General features: G+C 34.4%; 1 protein-coding gene across 1 annotated transcript in view; it reads left to right on the top strand.

Annotated features, from left to right (window-relative positions):
• The window catches only part of LRRK2 (leucine rich repeat kinase 2), a 63395-nt gene that overhangs the window by 30688 nt on the left and 12174 nt on the right, over positions 1-20533 (top strand). Inside the window, exons 22-42 of the mRNA XM_054399903.1 lie at positions 30-99; positions 560-780; positions 1288-1538; positions 2784-2932; positions 4700-4793; positions 6275-6461; positions 6828-7009; positions 7518-7747; positions 8746-8873; positions 10016-10234; positions 12341-12542; positions 13146-13234; positions 13981-14168; positions 15078-15232; positions 16215-16361; positions 16512-16703; positions 17447-17593; positions 17906-18006; positions 18214-18404; positions 19037-19197; positions 19975-20145. Of these exons, the coding sequence (XP_054255878.1) occupies positions 30-99; positions 560-780; positions 1288-1538; positions 2784-2932; positions 4700-4793; positions 6275-6461; positions 6828-7009; positions 7518-7747; positions 8746-8873; positions 10016-10234; positions 12341-12542; positions 13146-13234; positions 13981-14168; positions 15078-15232; positions 16215-16361; positions 16512-16703; positions 17447-17593; positions 17906-18006; positions 18214-18404; positions 19037-19197; positions 19975-20145 (3475 nt within the window). The remainder of the gene's footprint in view (positions 1-29; positions 100-559; positions 781-1287; positions 1539-2783; positions 2933-4699; positions 4794-6274; positions 6462-6827; positions 7010-7517; positions 7748-8745; positions 8874-10015; positions 10235-12340; positions 12543-13145; positions 13235-13980; positions 14169-15077; positions 15233-16214; positions 16362-16511; positions 16704-17446; positions 17594-17905; positions 18007-18213; positions 18405-19036; positions 19198-19974; positions 20146-20533) is intronic.

Genomic DNA, 20533 nt, shown 5'->3' with positions numbered 1-20533 from the left:
TTTTTTTGTTCTCTTCTGGGGTTTTCCAGGGAGCTGGCTCAGATTATGAACCATTAATGAAACATAGAAGAAAATTCTTGCCTTCAGATGAATCCCTCAGTAAGTAAATTATACAATTTAACATATAGAACAGATTTTTCTTCTTTAATAATTTCACAAAGCACAGCATGAAAAGATTTTAGTCTGATTAGATATGTTTACAAAGAGGATACATTTGGAAATACTGTAGTGGAGTATTTAGGGTTTTGATTTTCTGCTGAGTTTCACAAATAATTTATGTACCACTAAACAGACAATGTCATGAGTGGCCTTACTGGCTTTCAAAAGTTACTTCTGTTCTGCAATACCTGTGTTCATCTCTTCCCTACTGTCTTATAAATTTCTGTCTTTTAATAGAAATAATTTCTGTCTTTTAATAGAAATATTCATGAATTTGGGTCTTACCAAATATCCAAAGATTCAGAGTCTTCTGCATCTTTAGATACCAAGTTGATTGATCTTAATTTTAATTATGTGATAAATTAAATCATGCTATTTTCCCATGTTTTTGTTTTAATAGAAGGCATCTCAAAACTTTCACCTCATATAAGACCATCAGACAGTCTTTCTTCACTGATCTCAGAGAAAGAATGTATTAAATCACTAGATCTTTCATCAAATGAGCTGGAGAACATTGATGCCATCAGCCAGAGTAGCTGCTTAACTAGTCATCTGGAACATCTTGAGAAACTGGAGCTCCACCAAAATGCTCTTACAAACATTCCAGAACAACTATGTGAAGTAATTCTGCATAATTTTATGAAATAGAAATTGAAATTAGTTACAATAAATTGTCTCTGGCAATGTACCCATAACAACACTACTCGTGAATATAGGTCTATATGTTTGCATGCTTCATACATTTGCTCAATTTTCATTCCATGGATTTATGTTCAGCTAGAAATAAAAGTTGTTTCCTTGGAACTATTTTAAGTAATTTACTGTAGAGAGCTGCTTTGGAACATGTTATATAGAGTAATGTAATAATGTAAACGGAACTGAAAATATCAGGCAATTCATCTCTCTTAAATTTTATAAAATTGAGCTAATTAGTTTTGAAGAATGCTTTATAATTTATTCTGTAATAGAAATATTTCAGGTTACATTGGTATGATTGCTACTTTCTGCTGTTTTTCCTAATGCCAGAAATAGATAGTTAAATTAACTAATTGTATAACATATAGCTTAATTTGAGACCTATAAATTCGTATTTTCATTTAACAACTAGGAATTATCCTTTTCTTTCAGAACTTGAAATGTTTGACTTACTTGGATTTGCACAGTAACCGATTTACTACATTTCCAACTTATTTACTGAAAATGAATTGTATTGCAAATCTTGATATCTCTCGAAATGACATTGGACCTTCTTTTGCTTTGGCTCCACACCTCAGATGTCCAACTCTAAAGCATCTTAATCTTTCATACAATCAGCTGGTTTGCATTCCTGAATTTCTTGCAAATGTTGCTGAAAATCTGGAACAGTTGTTACTAGAAGGGTGAGAAGCATTTGTAAATGCCTGTAGTATAACAAACATAAAAAATAACACATTTGTTGTGCAGAATGATGACTGAAAAGATTGTTTAGTCAGCCATGAAATACCAACATTAGCTTCCAAATGTGTAAATTGCTGTAATTTTCAGTGTTGTTTTACAGAAGTTCACAAGAATATCTGTGGGCTGTGATAGAATCTAATAACATTGCAGTTTTAGTAATATACTAAAAATGAAGTTCAGTTTTTTTCCCACTGCCATACCATTCATCCACTGGAGTGTGATGTCTAACATACTCATCTAGGTTTTCTGCATACAGAATACATATTCCACTGTATTTCATACTTACTAAAGGTTTTTTGGAGGTATGATTTGTGGAATTGCGTTTACTGTGATGGATATATTTTAAATAACAGAGCAGAGAAAATGCATACTTTTTTTTTCACCAGCACTTTTAATTATAGTTGTTAGTGAGTAAGATAATTCATACTTATATGGAATTCTTAAGAATGCTGTTATTCATAGCTCTATAAACTGCAGATACTCATTCATCTCCCATAATTTATTTTAAATATTTATTTTAAATTTTTTTACACAGAAGTTCACACAAAATAAAGATAGCAACATATGTAACTAAAGTAATCAGCATTAAATATGTGAATCAGATTTACAAACCCAGTATTTTAAATTCAAAATCCTGTTACATTTCTTCATTAACTATATTTTAAGCTTTATTAATAATATTACCCTTGCAAAACAGTGCTGCATAGTTATTTTGTGTCTGTATTTTTAACTCTGGTGATCTTGTTCCCATTATACATTGTTTGTAACATTATTCCTATAAGTGGAACTGCATTTTTTTCTTTTTTTCTTTTTTTAGTGATACATAATCATGCTGTGATTGTAATCCTGCAAACATGTATCATTAGTAAGCTACCAAATACCTGTAAATGCAACAGTCGCCTGTGTGGGATTGAGCTGCAGTGTGTAATCAGGAAATGACACCTTGTGGCGCCTTCTGACATTTGCTTTCCAAATTAATCAAAACAATATCAGTCACGTTATTCCATGTTGACAGTTATACCAGTATTTTTGCTGACTGACCATTCTTTAATATAGTTTCAAGTCTTATTTTTGGTTTACCAGTGTTAAGTATAGCATTGTCAGCTCAATAGCCTTTGTTTTCACTTTTTAGCTGGTAGATTCAGAATAAAACATGGATGCTATTTTTTTTTCTCTTTGTTACATAGAAACAAAATTTCATGCTTAGGATCACCCATATACTTGAAAGAATTGAAAATTTTAAACATTAGTAAGAACAATATTTCATCACTTGCTGAAAATGTCTTCATGGGTTGTACAAAACTGGAGCAGCTGAACGCCAGGATGAATGCTCTGGGTAAGTATACGTGATAACAGATGGTTTCTCTGGAAACCATTCCAAGTCATAGAATTCTTCAGCCAATAGTGTTTGGAGTCCTGGGAGAAAAGGAGAATACCACAAATGGCTATTTTTTTATAAAGTTCCTTAAGTGTCAGCTTTTGATCAGTGTTGGAAGCAGTGTACATGCTTGATGGATGCTTGTTCTGAATCAGCATAACTTATCTTTGTTTTATATTTCAGTAGATGCTATAAACATGGTTTGGTGAACTAGTGATCCAACATGTTGCTGGGGAAGGTTCAAGGCAGAGGAAATTGTTCAAAGTTAGCTTGCAAATCCAGTACTAATACAGGTTTAATACTGTACTGAAATACACATCATGTACACATCTGGAGTTCTATATGAGAAATAGTGTGGCCAGCAGGACTAGGGAAGTGATTGTCCTCCTGTACTTGGCACTTAAGATTGCACCTCAAATACTGTGTTCAGTTTTGAGCTTCAAGAAAGTCACTGAGATGCTGGAGCATGTCTAAAGAAGAGGTGAGGGGTTTAGAGCACAAGTCTTATGAGGAGATTGTTTAGTCTGGAGAAAAGGAGACTGAGGTGAGACCTTATCACTCTACAAACACCTGAAAGAACATTGTAGTGAGATGGGCGCTGTTGTCTTGTTTGGACATGAGGAAATGGCCTCAGATTGTGCCAGGAGAATTTTAGGTTGAGTATTAGGAAAACTTTCTTCACCAAAAGCGTTGTCAAGTGTTGGAACAGGTTGCCCAGGGAAGTGGTGAGTCACAATCCCTAGAGGTATTTAAAAGATGTATAGGTGTGATGCTGTGGGACATGGTTTAGTGGTGGCTTGTTACTGCTATGTTATCAGTTGGACTCAATGATTTTAAAGGTCTTTTCCAGTCTAAATGTTTCTAAGATTGCATGATTCTAGTGATTACCACACTATATGCAGTGTTGTATTCTGAATAGGACAGAATGTTTGCTTTACTTAGCTGAGTGCAGGTGTCATTTGAGATGCCCTGAAGTAGCCCACTTGGCTTACAGCTTCTGGTCTAGGAAGAGCAGGTCTTCCATAGCTCCTATGTCGTATCTCCGAGACATGTGCAGATAGGTCAGGTACCATAGGGCAGATCACCTTCCCTAGATCCTAGTGTTTAAGCAATTGAATTGAGTCCTGAGTGTGTTTCAGAGGCTTAGCATATTTTAAGCGAAGGTGTTGAAATTAATTTACTGGTAAAAATACAAATCACAGAAATGAGATTTTAATGATACTGCAGGAGTTCATAAGTTGCTGCCAGAATTTACTTCCATCTTCAAAACATAAAATCTTCCATTTAAAAATCATTATTGTAGTATTTCTTATATTAATATTAGACACATCTGAACCACGAGAGTCACTTTTATATGCATAAGACGCATCACTCAGTGGGTGGATTATGGGAACGTTATGTATGCTGGCAATAGAGTAAAGCATAAGTAAGATTATTTCAGTGTTTAATGTCTGTATGAGATGAAATACAATAATACGTAGCGTGATAAAAGCCAATACATTACCTTGGTTCTAAACTTACTTGATTTGGGGAGTTTAGTTTTAAATATGCATTTTTAAAAAAAATATTCAGATTCTGCCTTTGGTAGCTTGTACAAAGACCTACGTATAGAAGATAATAGACTGACCTTTTTAGTCTGGCTTTGATTCTACAAAAATCTAGCCTTAGAAATAATTTAAACAGTTCTGAAAAGTAATAGGATTAACCTCTTTTTTTCTGCTCTAGAAACAATACCTGACTTGTCATCCAGCATAACAAGCTTAAAATTATCCCAAAATCAGTTTATTAATATTCCAGAAGCAGTTCTTCTTTTACCACAGTAAGTTGTTGTTTTAATTATTGAAAATTTGATGGTAAGACCTTTCTTAATCTTGTTTTAATGATTTTCAGGAAATCCGCTCCTAATAGGTTAAATCCAAAACAAAGTCACATTTTCTTCATTCTGAGAAATTCTGCTCCTTAGATTCAAATAATTGCTATTGAAAATTTATTGCTTGACTGCTGAAGCTGACAATTCTTGCTGAGAAGACCAGAATGAATTTATTATTTTATTGAAACCAACAGTAAAAAGATACTTTCAATTTTGCCTTTCCAACTAGTTCTGCAGACTTTTACACAAGGCTAATGAGATTACATTTTCACTTCCCAAATATCACAAGATATTTATGCTCAAAGAATGACACTTCCTCTAGATGGAATTGTGATAATGATGCATGTGACATTTATCTTGCTATACCTTCAAAGCATTATTCATGTGAAAATCAGACTTCTGCTTTTTTTTGTAGAAGTTACTGCCCTTAACAGGTCACTAGAATCAGATCGTGGACAAAATGCCTGCAAAGGGTGATCAGATCAGTTATCTGATAGAGATCTGTAGTGTGTAGATGTGAGTGCTGATGGCACTGTGAGCACATCAGTATTAACATAATGTTGCACTTTCAGTATGCTAATGTTTATATTCAGAGCAGCCAACTTAATGGCTGTATTAAAAATATGTAACTTTCCCAGCTCAGACAAATCAGTAAGGAGTCGTCATAATTTTTTTTGCATGCTTCATGTTCCACAGAAATATAAACAGCATACTTGTCCAACAGATGATTTACAGAAATTAGATGTTCTTTTTTATGTAGTTCTCAAATGTGCAGTTGAACTACAGAATTTATGCACATACATGTATTTACAAACATACATTCGTAGAAACATTCTGATAAAATAGTGAGGTGTCCATACCATCTGAAGTTAGTCTCCCAAGGTAGGAACAATAAAGAGAGTAGTTCAGATCACCTAGTTTGCCTTCCTAGTTTCTAAGAGGAATCTTGGGTACTAGAAAGTTGATAATACCAGAATGTAGTCCAATGCTTTTTTTTTTTTAAATTTGAAATTTGTATGAAAGCACATGAAAATACATATTAGTATTGTTTTATCCATGCCTTCTAAAAATCTGAACAAAGCCATGCATGTCTGCAAATCATAGAAAGGAGGAAGTGGACTATTACCATAATATGTGATTATTTAATTTACTGTCTGAAATATATATGTACAGTACAGTGTGTGTGCTTATTTTCATGGCCAGGCAATTTTATTCACAGACAAATGTACTGAAATAATACTATATTTTTCAAGGTAATGAAAACCTACTTATATCATCCTAATTACTTTTCTTCTAGTAATAATTCTTCATCTTGTATCTACGTTTTCTGTTCTATAAACCATTTGTTTATTTATTAAAAATTAATATAGTTTCAGTTAATTTTTTTTTTTGTTTGCTAACTTCTCTCTTTATTATTTTCATGTTTTTAGTTTGCGATCAGTAGATTTAAGCCAAAACAAGATCATAAACCTGCCTGGGCCAATGCACTGGAAATCATTAAACTTAAGGGAGATGTTATTTAACCATAATGAAATAGGTATCTTGGACTTGAGTGAAAAAGCATGTGCATGGTCTAGGCTGGAAAAGCTACATCTGTCCCACAACAAGTTAAAGGAGGTAAAGTGTAAGATTCTACGTAAAGAAAAATAACTTTTTGATTGAATGCAGCTTTCAATATTAGTTTGATTTTCATGTCAGTTCTGGTATCATTGTAAATTCTACTAGTAAGTGCAAATAGTATATCTTGTGAATGAAAATCACCATATTAAGCTCCTCTGTCAGGAATATGTCACATAAACAGTTTGTGTAATGAATTCATTATGAGGTCTTCTGTTTATTATTGTGGGATATTAGGTGTGTTTATTAAAACAAAGTTAAATTACAGCAGCAAAAAATAGTATGTAATTTTGTTAAATGTTTAACTTATTCATGCTTATGCATTTTTCTAAACATTTAATTGCCCATTAAATACTTTTTTTTTAGATTCCTCCTCAGATTGGCTTCCTGGAGAACTTGACTTCTCTGGATGTAAGTCATAATCCTGATTTGAGGTTCTTTCCAGATGAAATGGGAAAACTGTCCAAAATCTGGGATCTTCCTTTGGAAGGACTCCATCTAAATTTAGACTTCAAACATGTGGGGTGCAAAGCCAGAGACATTATCAGGTTTGTTGCTTTACTGTTCTTGACTATTCTCATTTTCTTTGAATATGCAGTAAGCATTAACAAAACAAACATCATTTTGAAAAGATGTGTCTGTGTGTCATACAAAATTCAGCATGCTACTCTATGGAAGGCATCATATCACATTATGTCATATATAACATACCATTTCATATCAGCATACACACTTAGACTGATTTAAATTATAATAGTATTACTTGTTGAATTTGGTGCTTATCAACTATTTCTAGTATGTTTCTCATGTTCCCAAATGCATTGCACAGAGCACGTTTCTGGGCAATTACAAAACAAACCAAAAAAAGAGGACATATTCTGAATTCATTTTAACTTTAAAATTGGAAATTAGGATGTTAAAATCCCAGTAAGTCCAAACAGATAATTGAAAATGTGAAGAAAATTGTAGGATTTTTTGATTTTTCTGCAGTCTTGAGTTCTGTTGATATTTTTTACACATTATTTTTCTTACACATTTCTTCAATTTTTATGCCAGATTTCTTCAGCAACGGCTGAAGAAAGCTGTACCTTATAACAGAATGAAGCTTATGATTGTTGGAAACACTGGCAGTGGGAAAACTACCCTGCTACAACAGCTAATGAGATGCAAACGAACAGAATTGGGCTCTCCAAAAGCTACAGTAGGCATTGATGTAAAGGACTGGATCATTCAAGGGAAAGGCAAAATGAAGAAAGAGCTTATATTAAATGTGTGGGATTTTGGAGGTATCTCAAGAGCTTATTGTCTTTTACTCATTGTCTTTTCTAATACATTAATGCATTACTTAGAGTCAGCCTGTGAAATCTGGAAAATTTAGGGCAGTAGAATCATGGAAACATACAGCAGAAGTCAAGTGAATTCCATAAATTCACAGTTAATCCCTCAATTTTAATACAAAATCTCATTATTTTCTCATTACCAAATGTGGTCTGACTGTTTCAACCATATCATTCTAGAACTACCATTTCAGAATAGTAAGAAACTGCTTGTAATCACTAGAACACTCATGTTCCATTCAACTGTGTCTCTCCTTGTTACAGTCTGGGTCTGTCAGTCTGTCTAGATTCTACACTGTTTCATATGGTCAAAGAAAACAAAGTGTTTGGGAGGAGTCTTTGAATTTCAGATTTTCAGAAAGTTTTCTAAGATTAGGGAACTCCAGAAGCATTTCTAAAGTTCAAGGGGTACTTTATGATATAGAAAAGTTATTTTTTAAACATAGGTCTGTGATAATTTAAGTACATTTAAATGCATCACAATGGATAAGCACAGAACAGCCTTCAAGCTAAATGTTCAGTTTCTGTTGTGATTTTAAGTGCTTATCATGTGAACTTAGAAGTCTTATTTTGAAGCTGCTGAAAGGACACAGGAGAAAGGGAAGGAAGGAGGAAATAAGGAGTGAGGGAGAAACTGGGTATTGGAGTTTTGAAAGAATTAGGACCTTTCAAATTGTCTTTGCAGCAATCGTGTATCCAGTTGCTGAACCTTACACTTTCTGATTTAAAAGTAGCTCATGTATTTCAAGACTGTGACACAGCCAATGAGCTGTCACAAGGTTACCTATTTAAAATTCAGAGTTATTACAGATTTCCTCTCGATTTAGATGTAAACATTAATTTCCTTTGTGGATTAATGATCTGAGAATAAGTGTTCTACTGCCTTTTTGTGATCTGAAGACGTTCAATAAGGGAAGTACTAAACAGTGGAAATTTCTTACCATTAGGACAAGAAGAGTTCTACAGTACTCATCCTCATTTTATGACCCAAAGAGCTTTATATCTTGCTGTTTATGATCTCAGCAAAGGACTTGCAGAAGTGGATGCTATGAAGCCATGGCTTTTTAACATCAAGGTAAGACATAGATATGTATAGAATGGAATTCCACTTTCCAGGGACTTCTTGATGAACAGCAAATTAACCAGAAGTACTTTTATGTAGGGGAAGAGCAAAGAAGTCTTCAGCTTGATATATAATAGAATGGAACAAGAGCTAAAATACTTTGTGTATTGGGTATGAAAATATTTGTAGACATGCAAAGACATGATCAGTACCTTTTTGTACTTAAAATGGTAGAGAGTGATGTATAAAAGAATTGTATGTTTTGGCGATAGTTTGATAAAAACAAGAAATGATTTGCATTAAAAAGATAGACCTGCTTTATCTTTTACACTATTATAAATTCTGGTGAAATCAGAATGTGACTAAATTAAAACTGACTAGGTGCACATTTGAAATCACGCTGTTAAGTGTGTGCTTAGCATCCTATTGTTAATAGAAATTATTCCAAGACTAAACTAGGGAAATGAATCTGAGAATCTGCCTGTCTATTGTAATTTGTTCAAAGTGCTCACCCCATGGTGAGTGAGCATTACTTGTCTTTTCCTTTTGTATGGTGGTTAGCCATGGCTTATCCTGTTTGTTAAATTTGTGTTTTTCACACATCTCACCTTGAGCAGTGATACAGGATAGAGGGTTATAGCCATTTAATTGTTGAGGACCACCATTACTGATGTGTTCTTCTTTGTTGTGCAGTACTTGCTGGTGTTCATTGCTGCACTGTTCCAATGGCAACCTAGCAGAGTACCCCTTGCTTTTCCATTTTGTTGGGTGCTTGTAATGAAAAATACAGTTGTCCCTTTATTTAGATCTACAGTGCTTCCTTTTAGAAAAAGCTGATTCTTAAAATATTTCTATTTTGAAATATACTGCTCTTTGTATGTTAAAAAATACAGTTCTTATTTATAGCCTGAAGCATTTTTACTGCCTTATGCAGCCAAAGCTGTTATATGGGATTGGATTTTAAACTTAGTCTGAATAAGAACATAGAGTAGTACTTTCCATTTCAAACTTATTTCTGAAAAGATATATAAGGGGAGTTGATTTTTCCATTGTATTAATTGTTTTGACTAAGTTTTTCACATTTCGTATGAATATAAAGCAATAACATCAGCAGTCACTATTGAGCTAATCGACTGTATGGATCCTACTAACAGGCTCGAGCTTCAACATCCCCTGTCATTCTGGTTGGCACTCATTTAGATGTTTCTGATGAAATGCAGCGTAAGGCCTGCATGAGTAAAATTGCTAGAGAGCTGTTGAATAAGCGAGGCTTCCCAGCAATCCAAGATTATCACTTTGTGAACGCTACAGAAGAATCAGATTCCGTTATCAGACTTCGGAAAATCATAATAAAGGAGAGTCTTCACTTCAAGGTAAGCTACATACTGCTTGTAGTGTTGAAAGCATCCTAATTATTTCAACATTAATCAACACAATTAGATATATTTTTTTAATGTGATAGCAACCTCATTTTGCCACCAGGTTTCTTTTTATTTAATTTTCTACCAAAAAACAATCAACTGAGTGAAAATCTCAGATAACCTATGTTTTTAAGCTCTAGGGACATAAATAGAATATTTAATTTAAAATTGGCCATCTTTTTCTTATGAAGAAATCTGATCAGAACCTGTTTTTTTGTTGAATGGCAACAAGTAATTGCAGTAATAACCATTTTAAGATTTCAGGGACTGGAAAATAAGATTTTGTGATTTCTGAAAGACAACTAATTCTTCATGTACTGATTTCATTTTATATAGTGTGAAACTGTTCTTAGAAGGAGGAAAATAAATTGAAGCAGAAAAGAATACCCCTGGAACTGAATCATAGTCCTAAATTGGAGAATCTGCACCCATAGTTCTGTTGTCTCCATAATCGTCCCTACCACTCATCCTCTGCTATCTCCTTAGCCACAACATGAATCTTTAAGTGTGAATGACAAGCATAAAGAGAGTAGCCAAGCAGGGGCTAGAAAGACAGGATCCAATCTGTGGCAAAAAATATACATACTACTTCTTTTTTTTTTTTTTTTTTCATTTATACAATAGCAATCACATACAGTGTCACAACATGTTAAAGAGAAAGGTGATGTCCTGTGCTACTGAATTCAATGTCAGAACTTCTAAATCATAACAGAGCCCAGATTTCTTCCAAATTACTGCTTGGAAGATTTTGTAGAGCAAATGCTATGTTTATGACCAGCCTTACACTGGTGATACTACAAAGGATAGAGAAGGATTAAACACACCTCTTGTTTCTTTCCCAGAGCCTAGCAGTTTAGCCACAACCATAATCTGCCTAAATTCCACGTTTCAGGGAATAACTAACCAGTGTTAAGTGGCAATGCGGTAGAATGGATTCGTTCCACTTCTCACACATCCAGTTGGCATGAAGAGAGGTGGTATTTGTAAAGCCCTATATCTCATAGTACTTCAACATTCAGAAGAAGTTTTGCTTTTTGAAAACATGTTACTCTTGGGTACCTAAAAATGGTTCCTGCAAAATCTCTGTCTCTTGTGACTGTGCCTTAAACTGATGTTTAAACACCTACACAAACAGAAGGCAGCCTGAAGAAGATAGTGTCCATAAGTAACATTAGCACTTTGTGAAAGAAGTGTTACAAGGTACCTGCTTAGAAGTCAGGCAAAGTGAGTTAAGTATTCAATGTTGTCAACAAATGCTCTGAGTCTTTGAAATTGCACAAGGTACTAATTACATTTTTGACACATGAAAAATGGCACAGTGCATTGGTGTTTAACTTCTTTGAGTGGAAAATTACAAACTAAGAAGCCAATGTGAAAATGTTGGGAAAATTGTTTCCCATTTCCTCAGAAAAATTACTAGATCAGCACCCATAGAGAATGAAAACTTGGTCAGCTACTAGCTAATACAAAAGGTCAAAGGGTGTCTCCAGGAAGGAACTCAGACTCAGGAAACAGAAAAAAAGCAACTCTTTCCCTTAAGTGTCTCTAATCTAGCTAAATTTTCTTCTTCCTCTCCTCCTGTCCATTGACTGTCAGCAGTGCAGACTTTTAATTGAGCTACTGCTCTTTTCCCCCCTGGTTTATCTAAGACATGTCTAGAGATACTATAGTTTACAAGAGGTGTCATTTTTTTATTCATTTGTTTATTATGTTGTCTTAACCCAATATGTATGACATCATTTGTTCATACAGTGATTATCTTCCTTTTACTTCAGATCAAAGCATTTCTTTAAAACTTTCTTCTGAGAAGAGATTAGTTATTTTTCATTTACATGTAATATGGAAATACTTTTTAAAAAATATTAATTTATAGAAAGACATTATAATTCTGAAAGAATGTTACATCTACCTTTTAGAAGCCATATTAGTAAATAAATGTTCTTGTTCCTTCTTGCTGCTACTATTGAGCAGACATACCCACCTTGCATCTTAGTTTTATCATCTGCATTTCACAAGAATAAATTTACATATGTGAGGTTATTATTCCTAATTATGCAGATCAGAGATCAACCAGTGGTGGGTCAGCTAATTCCTGACAGCTACCTGGAGCTGGAGAAAAGAATTTTGCTGGAACGTAAAAATGTCCCAGTTGAATTTCCTGTGATTGATCAGAAACGCTTACTGGAACTGCTACAGGAAAGCCAGATAAAACTGGATGAAAATGAACTCCCTCATGCAATTCACTTTCTGAATGAGTCAGGTAAAATACTATTTCCAGTGTATGTTTCTTAGTGCTTTGTTACAAATCTTTGGCGGGCATGCATTTTTAAATCTCACACAATGTTGCCACAAAGTGTTGAGCTGAAATGCTGAAGTTTATGTAATACTCGATTAATAATCCAGGTTGTTAAATCATAAAGGAATTTTGTGATACAAAGGATCTGTATTGTAAAAATCTATCTCTTACCCCTGCTTGAAAACATCATACTTGCTGGGTAGCACAGTTTCTGAAGAAAGATGCGATTGCTCTATTAGCTTGAATAGTGGTTAGATGAATATCCACAACAGCTTATCTCTGTGCTGTTCAGACTTTGAGATGAAGTAATAAACCACACAGAGCATAGCTGCTTGGCAAAAAAACAAGTCAGTTTACAAATTTAACAAAACATCTGATAACAGATGTAAAGCTGGACAAATCATGATTGCACTACTCCTGAGATATTGACATAAATTCAGTAACTGTATTTTTTATTCAAATTGCTTATGTCAAGTCATGTAAGAAAACCAGCCTAGAACATGGTGTTTATTTTGCTTTATATGGAGCTTGAAAAAAGCATTGCTAATTACAATATTCTTTATGCAGGTGTACTCCTTCATTTTCAAGACCCAGCACTACAGCTAAGAGATCTGTATTTTGTAGATCCTAAGTGGCTATGTAAAATCATGGCACAGGTTAGACTCTGGTTACCTTTTATATCTGTATGCATGGAACTTTTCTCCTTCTCTGAAACCTCTGTAATTTATCGGTAATTCTTCACCTTTTCATGATCTAGAATAATCCAAACTGCACTGCACACAAGGATACATGTAGAACAGGAAAAAAAAACCCATCGATGAAAAGCAATCCTGCAATATGTTGTGTTAGGTTGAGATGAAAGCTGGAATTTTGGATTAAAGTAGTAAGAATGGGGCAAGAAGGGTTGTATGCTTGGTACTGATGATGGAAGAGGAAAGTGAGTGATATTGTATTCATGTGTCTGGATGGGAGAGGAGCAGACTGCTTAAGTGCAACCATCATTGAAATATGTATCTAGAAACAATCCCAAAATTTTTTATATATATATATATATTCAGATTTACCAGTCTTTCATTCAGTGCAGGAAATGAGGTGGCAAAAATATAAGTTTGAGCCTTTAAAGCTGATGGGATTAAGAGTGAGAAAATACCTAGAAGATCACAAGACACAGTGAAAGCTACTGAAGAATGGTAGCACACAAATAGCTTGAAACAGGTTAATTTTTTTCACTATTGTCTTCTTGTCGGCTAGTATTGTGGAAATGTTTTGTTTCACTGTGAAATGGAATCCATTTTTTCCTCCTAAATGATAGGCTACCAAATACTTCAGAGAACAGAGTTTGCCAGGATAATGCAGTCTGATGATGGCCATACACCTGAAATTGTTTTTCTTTTTTCAAAAGATTCTGACAGTGAAAGTGGAAGGATTTTCTAAATATCCTAAGGGAATCGTAAAGCGTTCAGATGTGGAAAAATTCCTTTTAAAGAAGAGCAAGTTTCCTAAAGTCTACATGTCACAATACTTTAAACTTCTGGAAAAGTTTCAGATTGCTTTGCCATTAGGAGAGGATCAATTATTAATCCCAAGCAGGTAAGCAAATAGCTAAACATAGAAATGATAGCCATAGAGGTCAATCAGAATAAAAACTTCGCATCAGGCTAAGTAGTTTAACTGATTATCAAAGCAATTTGATGTATTAAAGTATGTTGTAGTACACTACATTTTACTAAAAAATATTTCAGGGACATTTTAAGCTGATCTTCTGCCAGATAAAGCTCACATCATACTTGCATGGTGGGTAAATGGAATCTATAAATGATAAAATGCTTGTGAGGATAATATTTCTTCTACAGCTACCATGCTTTGAGACTGCAGCAGGAAAGTTTTATAATTCAGCTTTACATTGCAGTGTGCCAGCATTACAGATATTTATTGCAATATAAAAGATAACCATGAATTTCTATCACCTAGTTGCTTGGAATGAGAACCACAGTCAAGTTACTCAGAAGCCGTATCTCTTTCAAACAGTCTAGTTATTAATATTGGTGACAAAAAAGTGTTATGAATTTGAGTGCAGTCTTGAAGCAGGTAACAATTTCTGTGCCTCAATTACGGATTTCTGTAATGTATTTAATAATGCTTATGTTTTTTAATGGAGAAAGTGTGGCATGGTTGCATCGACTGGAGTTTCTGTATTCTTCAAGGTCCTGGAACAGGAAAATTTTATCCAAATGTTTTCAATGTGTCTCAGATTTTCCTTACACTTACATTCTATATTGAATGATTGTTAGTAAGGTTCTGTTGGGTTTAAATTACAGCAGAAATTCATTTTAGCACCAGCAAGCAGAATATGCAAATATGCTATTGGTCTGTTCCCTGATCATTCAGATCATTCATTCATTGATGAATAATACATTTTACATAATAAATAATGGATGTCATCAGTCAGTTTGGATAAAGTACCTCATTAAATACTGTTGAATATTTTTATTCTTTCAGTTTGTCTGATCACAGACCTGTTATAGAGCTTCCCCACTGTGAAAATTCAGAAATCATTATCAGGCTTTATGAGATGCCATACTTCCCTATGGGATTTTGGTCCAGGCTGATCAACAGGTTGCTTGAAATATCACCTTACATGCTGTCAGGAAGAGGTACAAATCTTTTATCTTTCAATGTTTAATAGCAAGCCTGTTTGCATTGCATGCCCACACCTGTGTGTTAAAGCTGTAATGCCCAACACCATTTTGCTTTAGCTAATTTCTGGCCGCTTCACAAATGCAAGTAAGAGAACAGTGGTCCTTTTTGCAACTTAGAAGTATCTTGGAACAGGAAGTGCCTGGTATTTACAGTGGTGTGCAAAAGAAAGTGAAGATTGTAAGGAGCCTATTCTTCTTCACTTACTGGAGATGGAGAAAATCCTTCTACTTATCCAATATTGCTGTTTACTTCTATAAAGAATACAGGAAAGGATATGTCTTCCATGCAGAAAAACAAACCACTTCGGGCTCATTGATTCTCACTTTATGAAGGTTTAAAAACTTAGCATTTATCAGAAGGCAGGGGACCTGGGGAGTGGGGTCTTCAATTTTTTTTTTCCAATGATTCCATGATCTGACAGGAGAGCTGTCTGCTGAACTTTGCCATTTCATCTTTGGTTTCTTACTGTGTGATTTATGAATACTGGTACTAAGTATGAAAAATATGCATTGCTAATGCTCTACAAATGATTTATAACTGCCTGCCCTCCTGGTATTCAGTTGCCTCCTGAGCATAGAATTCCAGTCACATCTTGCTATTTCATGAGTGTGTGACAGAAGAAAAATTTAAATCACTGACTTTTTTTCATACGTTGCCTAAGGTATTCAGTGCTTGATCTTGAACATACCTAAGCATTTCTGTACTCGCTACACACATCATCTGCTACATGACTGAAAATGTGATCGAACACCATATATTCAGCTTTTGTTGCGTTCATCTCTGCACAGTTACAGCCTTTATTTTGTTTGTTATTTGGGTAGTCATAAACCTACAGTCACGATTAAATATTTAAGATACCATAAATTACTCTGAATAATTTAAAATGCTACACTCACATTGGAGATCAGATTTCTAATCTAATTTTTTATTTTCTAGAGCGAGCACTTCGTCCCAATAGAATGTATTGGAGACAAGGCATCTACTTGAATTGGTCTCCTGAAGCTTATTGTCTAGTGGAATCAGCAGTATTTGACAACAACCCAGACAGTTTTTTGAAAATCACAGCGCCGTCTTGCAGAAAAGGTTAATTATTCCTGAGCCTGATTTTTGCTCCAGTTTGATTTGCAGCATGGCATTTTGATTGGTTGTGCTTTTGCCTTTAGAATGTGAGGAGTTTAGATTTGCAAGTACGACAGGCTGAGGCTGTAATTTCCCTCTTTTGTTTCTTTAAAGGGTGCATCCTTTTGGGCCAAGTTGTGGATCACATAGATTCTCTTATGGAGGAATGGTTTCCAGGTTTGCTGGATATAGATGTATGTGGTGAAGGAGAAACCCTGTTGAAGAAGTGGGCTCTGTACAGCTTTCAGGATGGTGAAGAACACCAAAAAATACTACTGGATGACTTACTTAAAAAAGCTGAAGAAGGTAAATATTTATGCCATTTGAGTTATGCAGATAAATACTTTATGACGTCCCCTTTGTAACATCTGGATACTTCACATTATTTTGAAATGTTTCATTTCTTTAAGAAATAATTACAGTATAAGTCAAAAGCAGCTTGTTTGTTTGTTTGTTTTTTATGTAAGAGCTCTCTCTACAGGATACGGGACAGATTGCAGCTACTCTTTATAAATGACAATAATGAAAATAATTGTTTTGTCATGATACTAGTGCAATTTCATTCATGGATTAAATCCAGAACATAGTAAAACTGATTCTAGATCTTTCAGCTGGACCATACACAACAGTAATTTAAAAGGCCATATTCAGAATGACATTCACATACTAACAATTCTTTCTTTTTATAGATAGCAACATAGTCTCTTGGTTAGTCTAGTGTTGTTACATAGCAACTGTTGCTGTCACATTTGATCGATATATATACAGAACCTTGAAAATACTTTAAACATATAAGATATATTAAGTTGAATGGTGACCTTAATTAGTGTTTTGTTCCATATGGATATATCTGTGTAAGTCTGTGTGTGTGTGCATATATATATATATGTGTGTGTGTGTGTGAGTGTGTATATATATGTAAAAATTTAATTTTAGGTTATTAATTTAGTTTTAGGTACATTGACCATACACACTCACAGGGCTCCATGTACCTTTCAGTGTGTTTTGAGTGGTGATTACCCTTTAATTGTCTTATTTGTTTTTCTTAGGTGACCTTTTGGTAGATCCAGATCAACCAAAATGTACCATTCCAATAGCTCAGATTGCTCCTGATCTGATGCTAGCTGATTTGCCTAGAAATATTATGTTGAATAACGATGACTTGGAATTTGATGAAGCTCCTGAATTTCTCCTGGGTAAGCACTATTTTTAGGGTTTTTTTTTTTACAGAGCTTATGTGAAAAAATCTGTTGCAGTAATTTCTGCACGTAAAACAGTTTAGAGGTTTCTTTTCTATAGAAATTTTCTTTGTTTAAGGTATTCTGAATTTCAGAGTTTGAGTTTTGAATTTTCCATTATCTTCTATGCTAGATGCTGTGTTTTATGCATTTAGACTACTGATCATGAGGCTTAACACATTTTAAAATCGGACCCTTTAAGCTATTTTTTTGAGAAATGCTTGATATCGTTTTGTTTTTAATATTATTTTCAATTTTATTGTTGAAAAGGTGATGGTGGTTTTGGATCTGTGTACCGTGCATCCTATGGTGGAGAAGAGGTTGCCATAAAGATATTCAATAAACATACTTCCCTGAGGCTTCTAAGACAAGTAAGAAATAATGCCTCTTTTTTTTTCCCCCTGTAGTGCTGCCTTTTTTTTTTCCCCTGTAGTGCTGCTCTTGAAATACTAACCTAGTGAAGAGCTTTAAAAATCTAAGTAAGTTGCAAGACTTCACTCCAAAACATTTCTGTATTTACTTCAGAGATACAGAGGTTTTATTACTTACAGTATTTCATCTCATTTTACACTTTACAGGAGCTTGCTGTGCTTTGTCACCTCCATCACCCCAGTTTAGTGTCTCTGCTGGCTGCTGCAATCCGTCCCCGGATGCTGGTGATGGAATTAGCCCTTAAAGGATCTCTTGATCGTTTGCTTCAACAAGACAATGCAAGTTTAACTAGAACACTTCAGCACAGGATAGCTCTACATGTGGCTGATGGTTTAAGGTAAGCATCACTTCTGTATTGGAGTACAAATATTATATACTAGCAAATAGGATATGCTACAAATGAAAAACCTTGATTTTCTTTTATCTCAAGCAGAATATTCCCTGTATCAGGCAAATGCTTGTATTTTTATGATTGGTTAGCTGATTTATAAGACAAATTTTTTGTTACCTGTTTTTTTTCCTGATAAGAAGTGGCACTCATGTAAACAGAGAAATAGGAAGAGCTCTGGGTGGAGTTTCTATGTGACTGTTGATTTCTCAAATAAATTAATTTAGTGCAGTTTTTAAGCTCTGAAACTCCTTGAATGTCCCTAGGTAAAATGACAAAACCTGCGAAGGAGCTCAGGGAGCAATGAAGTTTAAAATTCAAAGATGCAGTTTTCAAACTGCCAGTGACACTTACAATGATACTAAAGTATTGCTGTGTTTATGTGCCAGTAAATAGCATTTCAGAACAGTTCTGAAGTCAATACCCAGTAAGTTGGTGTTGCGTTGGTAATGTCTGACATTTTTAACATAATATTTAACGTTTGAAAACACAATTTACTGTTATGGGAGTAATGTATTTTGTGTGTGTGTATAAATGCATCCCTGAACTATGCATCTTTTTGATATTTTTTTGATTAACAGGTACCTGCATTCAGCAATGATCATCTACCGTGATTTAAAGCCTCACAATGTGTTGCTCTTTACGCTGTATCCTAATTCAGCAGTTATTGCAAAGATAGCTGACTATGGCATTGCCCAGTACTGTTGTAAAATGGGAATAAAAACTTCTGAAGGCACACCAGGTATGGAAAAATGCTTTGTTTTACAGTGCATTATGTCCAAAAATATCTAATAAGTTTTTTATGTAGTTGTAATTCAATTCTATACTCTAGTTAGAAATCAGAAAATGTTGCCCTAACCCTATTACAAGTTGTGATACCAGATTTATACATCTTAGTCTTCCTGTTCATGTTTTTAAACCTTTTAGAAGAATCAAGAAATATCCGAAAGATCTTAAAAGAGAATAAATTAAGTTACATTCATTCATTACAATTTTTGTCTTGGTTTAGCGTGGTTACTGTGATACTCAAATTATACAGCTAAAATTATTTGTTGTTTTAATTTTCAGTAATGCAAAGGTAGGTAATTTTTCTTAAAGGCAATAAATACCTGCACTGTTCTCCGACTTTAGAGAGAACATATTAGCATCCATTTAAAAACACTGAACAATTCAATAACTTTGAAAAGTTATCTTGGAAATTATGCATAAGGGTGTGACTTCAAATGTTTTGGCCTTCAGTAAAGACTGTAGACTTGTCCTTCATTTTCAGTATTCATTGATAATTGAATGATTTTATGTTTAACGATCAGGAGCTCTATAAGTGATATACTATCCCCTTTCTTTATACTGATTGCTGACATTTTTGGAGGTCTACCACAGGCAAACTAAAGCCAGTCCAGAAATAGTGTGCCATTTTTTGTTTACTTCCTGTAACATTTTCACCGGTTTGCCCTTAAAAGGATAAAGATGGCTTCATCTTGGTATGAATCATAACCACTAATGAATGATTTATTTGCAGGATTTCGAGCACCAGAGGTGGCCAGAGGAAATGTTATTTACAATCAGCAAGCTGATGTTTATTCATTTGGCTTGCTGCTTTATGACATTTTAACGGGAGGGGGTAGAATAATGGAAGGCTTGAAGTTTCCAAATGAATTTGATGAATTGGCAATACAAGGAAAGTTACCAGGTATGCTGTGTTTCTTTAAAGTTTTAGCATGAAAGTGGACCATTTGTTCTAGCTCCTCCAAAAATAACACCTCTTATGCTGGATCTCAGTGTCATCAGAGGAGGAGACTAAATAATACACTTTTCAGATGCTTCTTTTAGCTTCATACAGTCTAGAAATAGTGAGAAATGGGCATCTATTCAACATCACTTTGGTCATAGTTTCACTGCAATTTCAAGGAATCTAGCTAATGCATTTTATAAAGAAATGAAGGTTTTATATACTTGGGACTTCATGCAAACCTAGCTAAAATGGATATTGCTGAAGGTACTTTCTAATGCTAGAACTTGACCCTTACATATTACTGTGACAATGCATGTCATGCACTAAGATAAACACAATTCCACAT

Source organism: Indicator indicator, chromosome 3 (genome assembly GCF_027791375.1).
Source record: "Indicator indicator isolate 239-I01 chromosome 3, UM_Iind_1.1, whole genome shotgun sequence".
Lineage (NCBI taxonomy): Eukaryota > Metazoa > Chordata > Aves > Piciformes > Indicatoridae > Indicator > Indicator indicator.
Note: the sequence above shows the minus strand (reverse complement) of the source record. Positions and strands in the feature narration are given on the sequence as shown.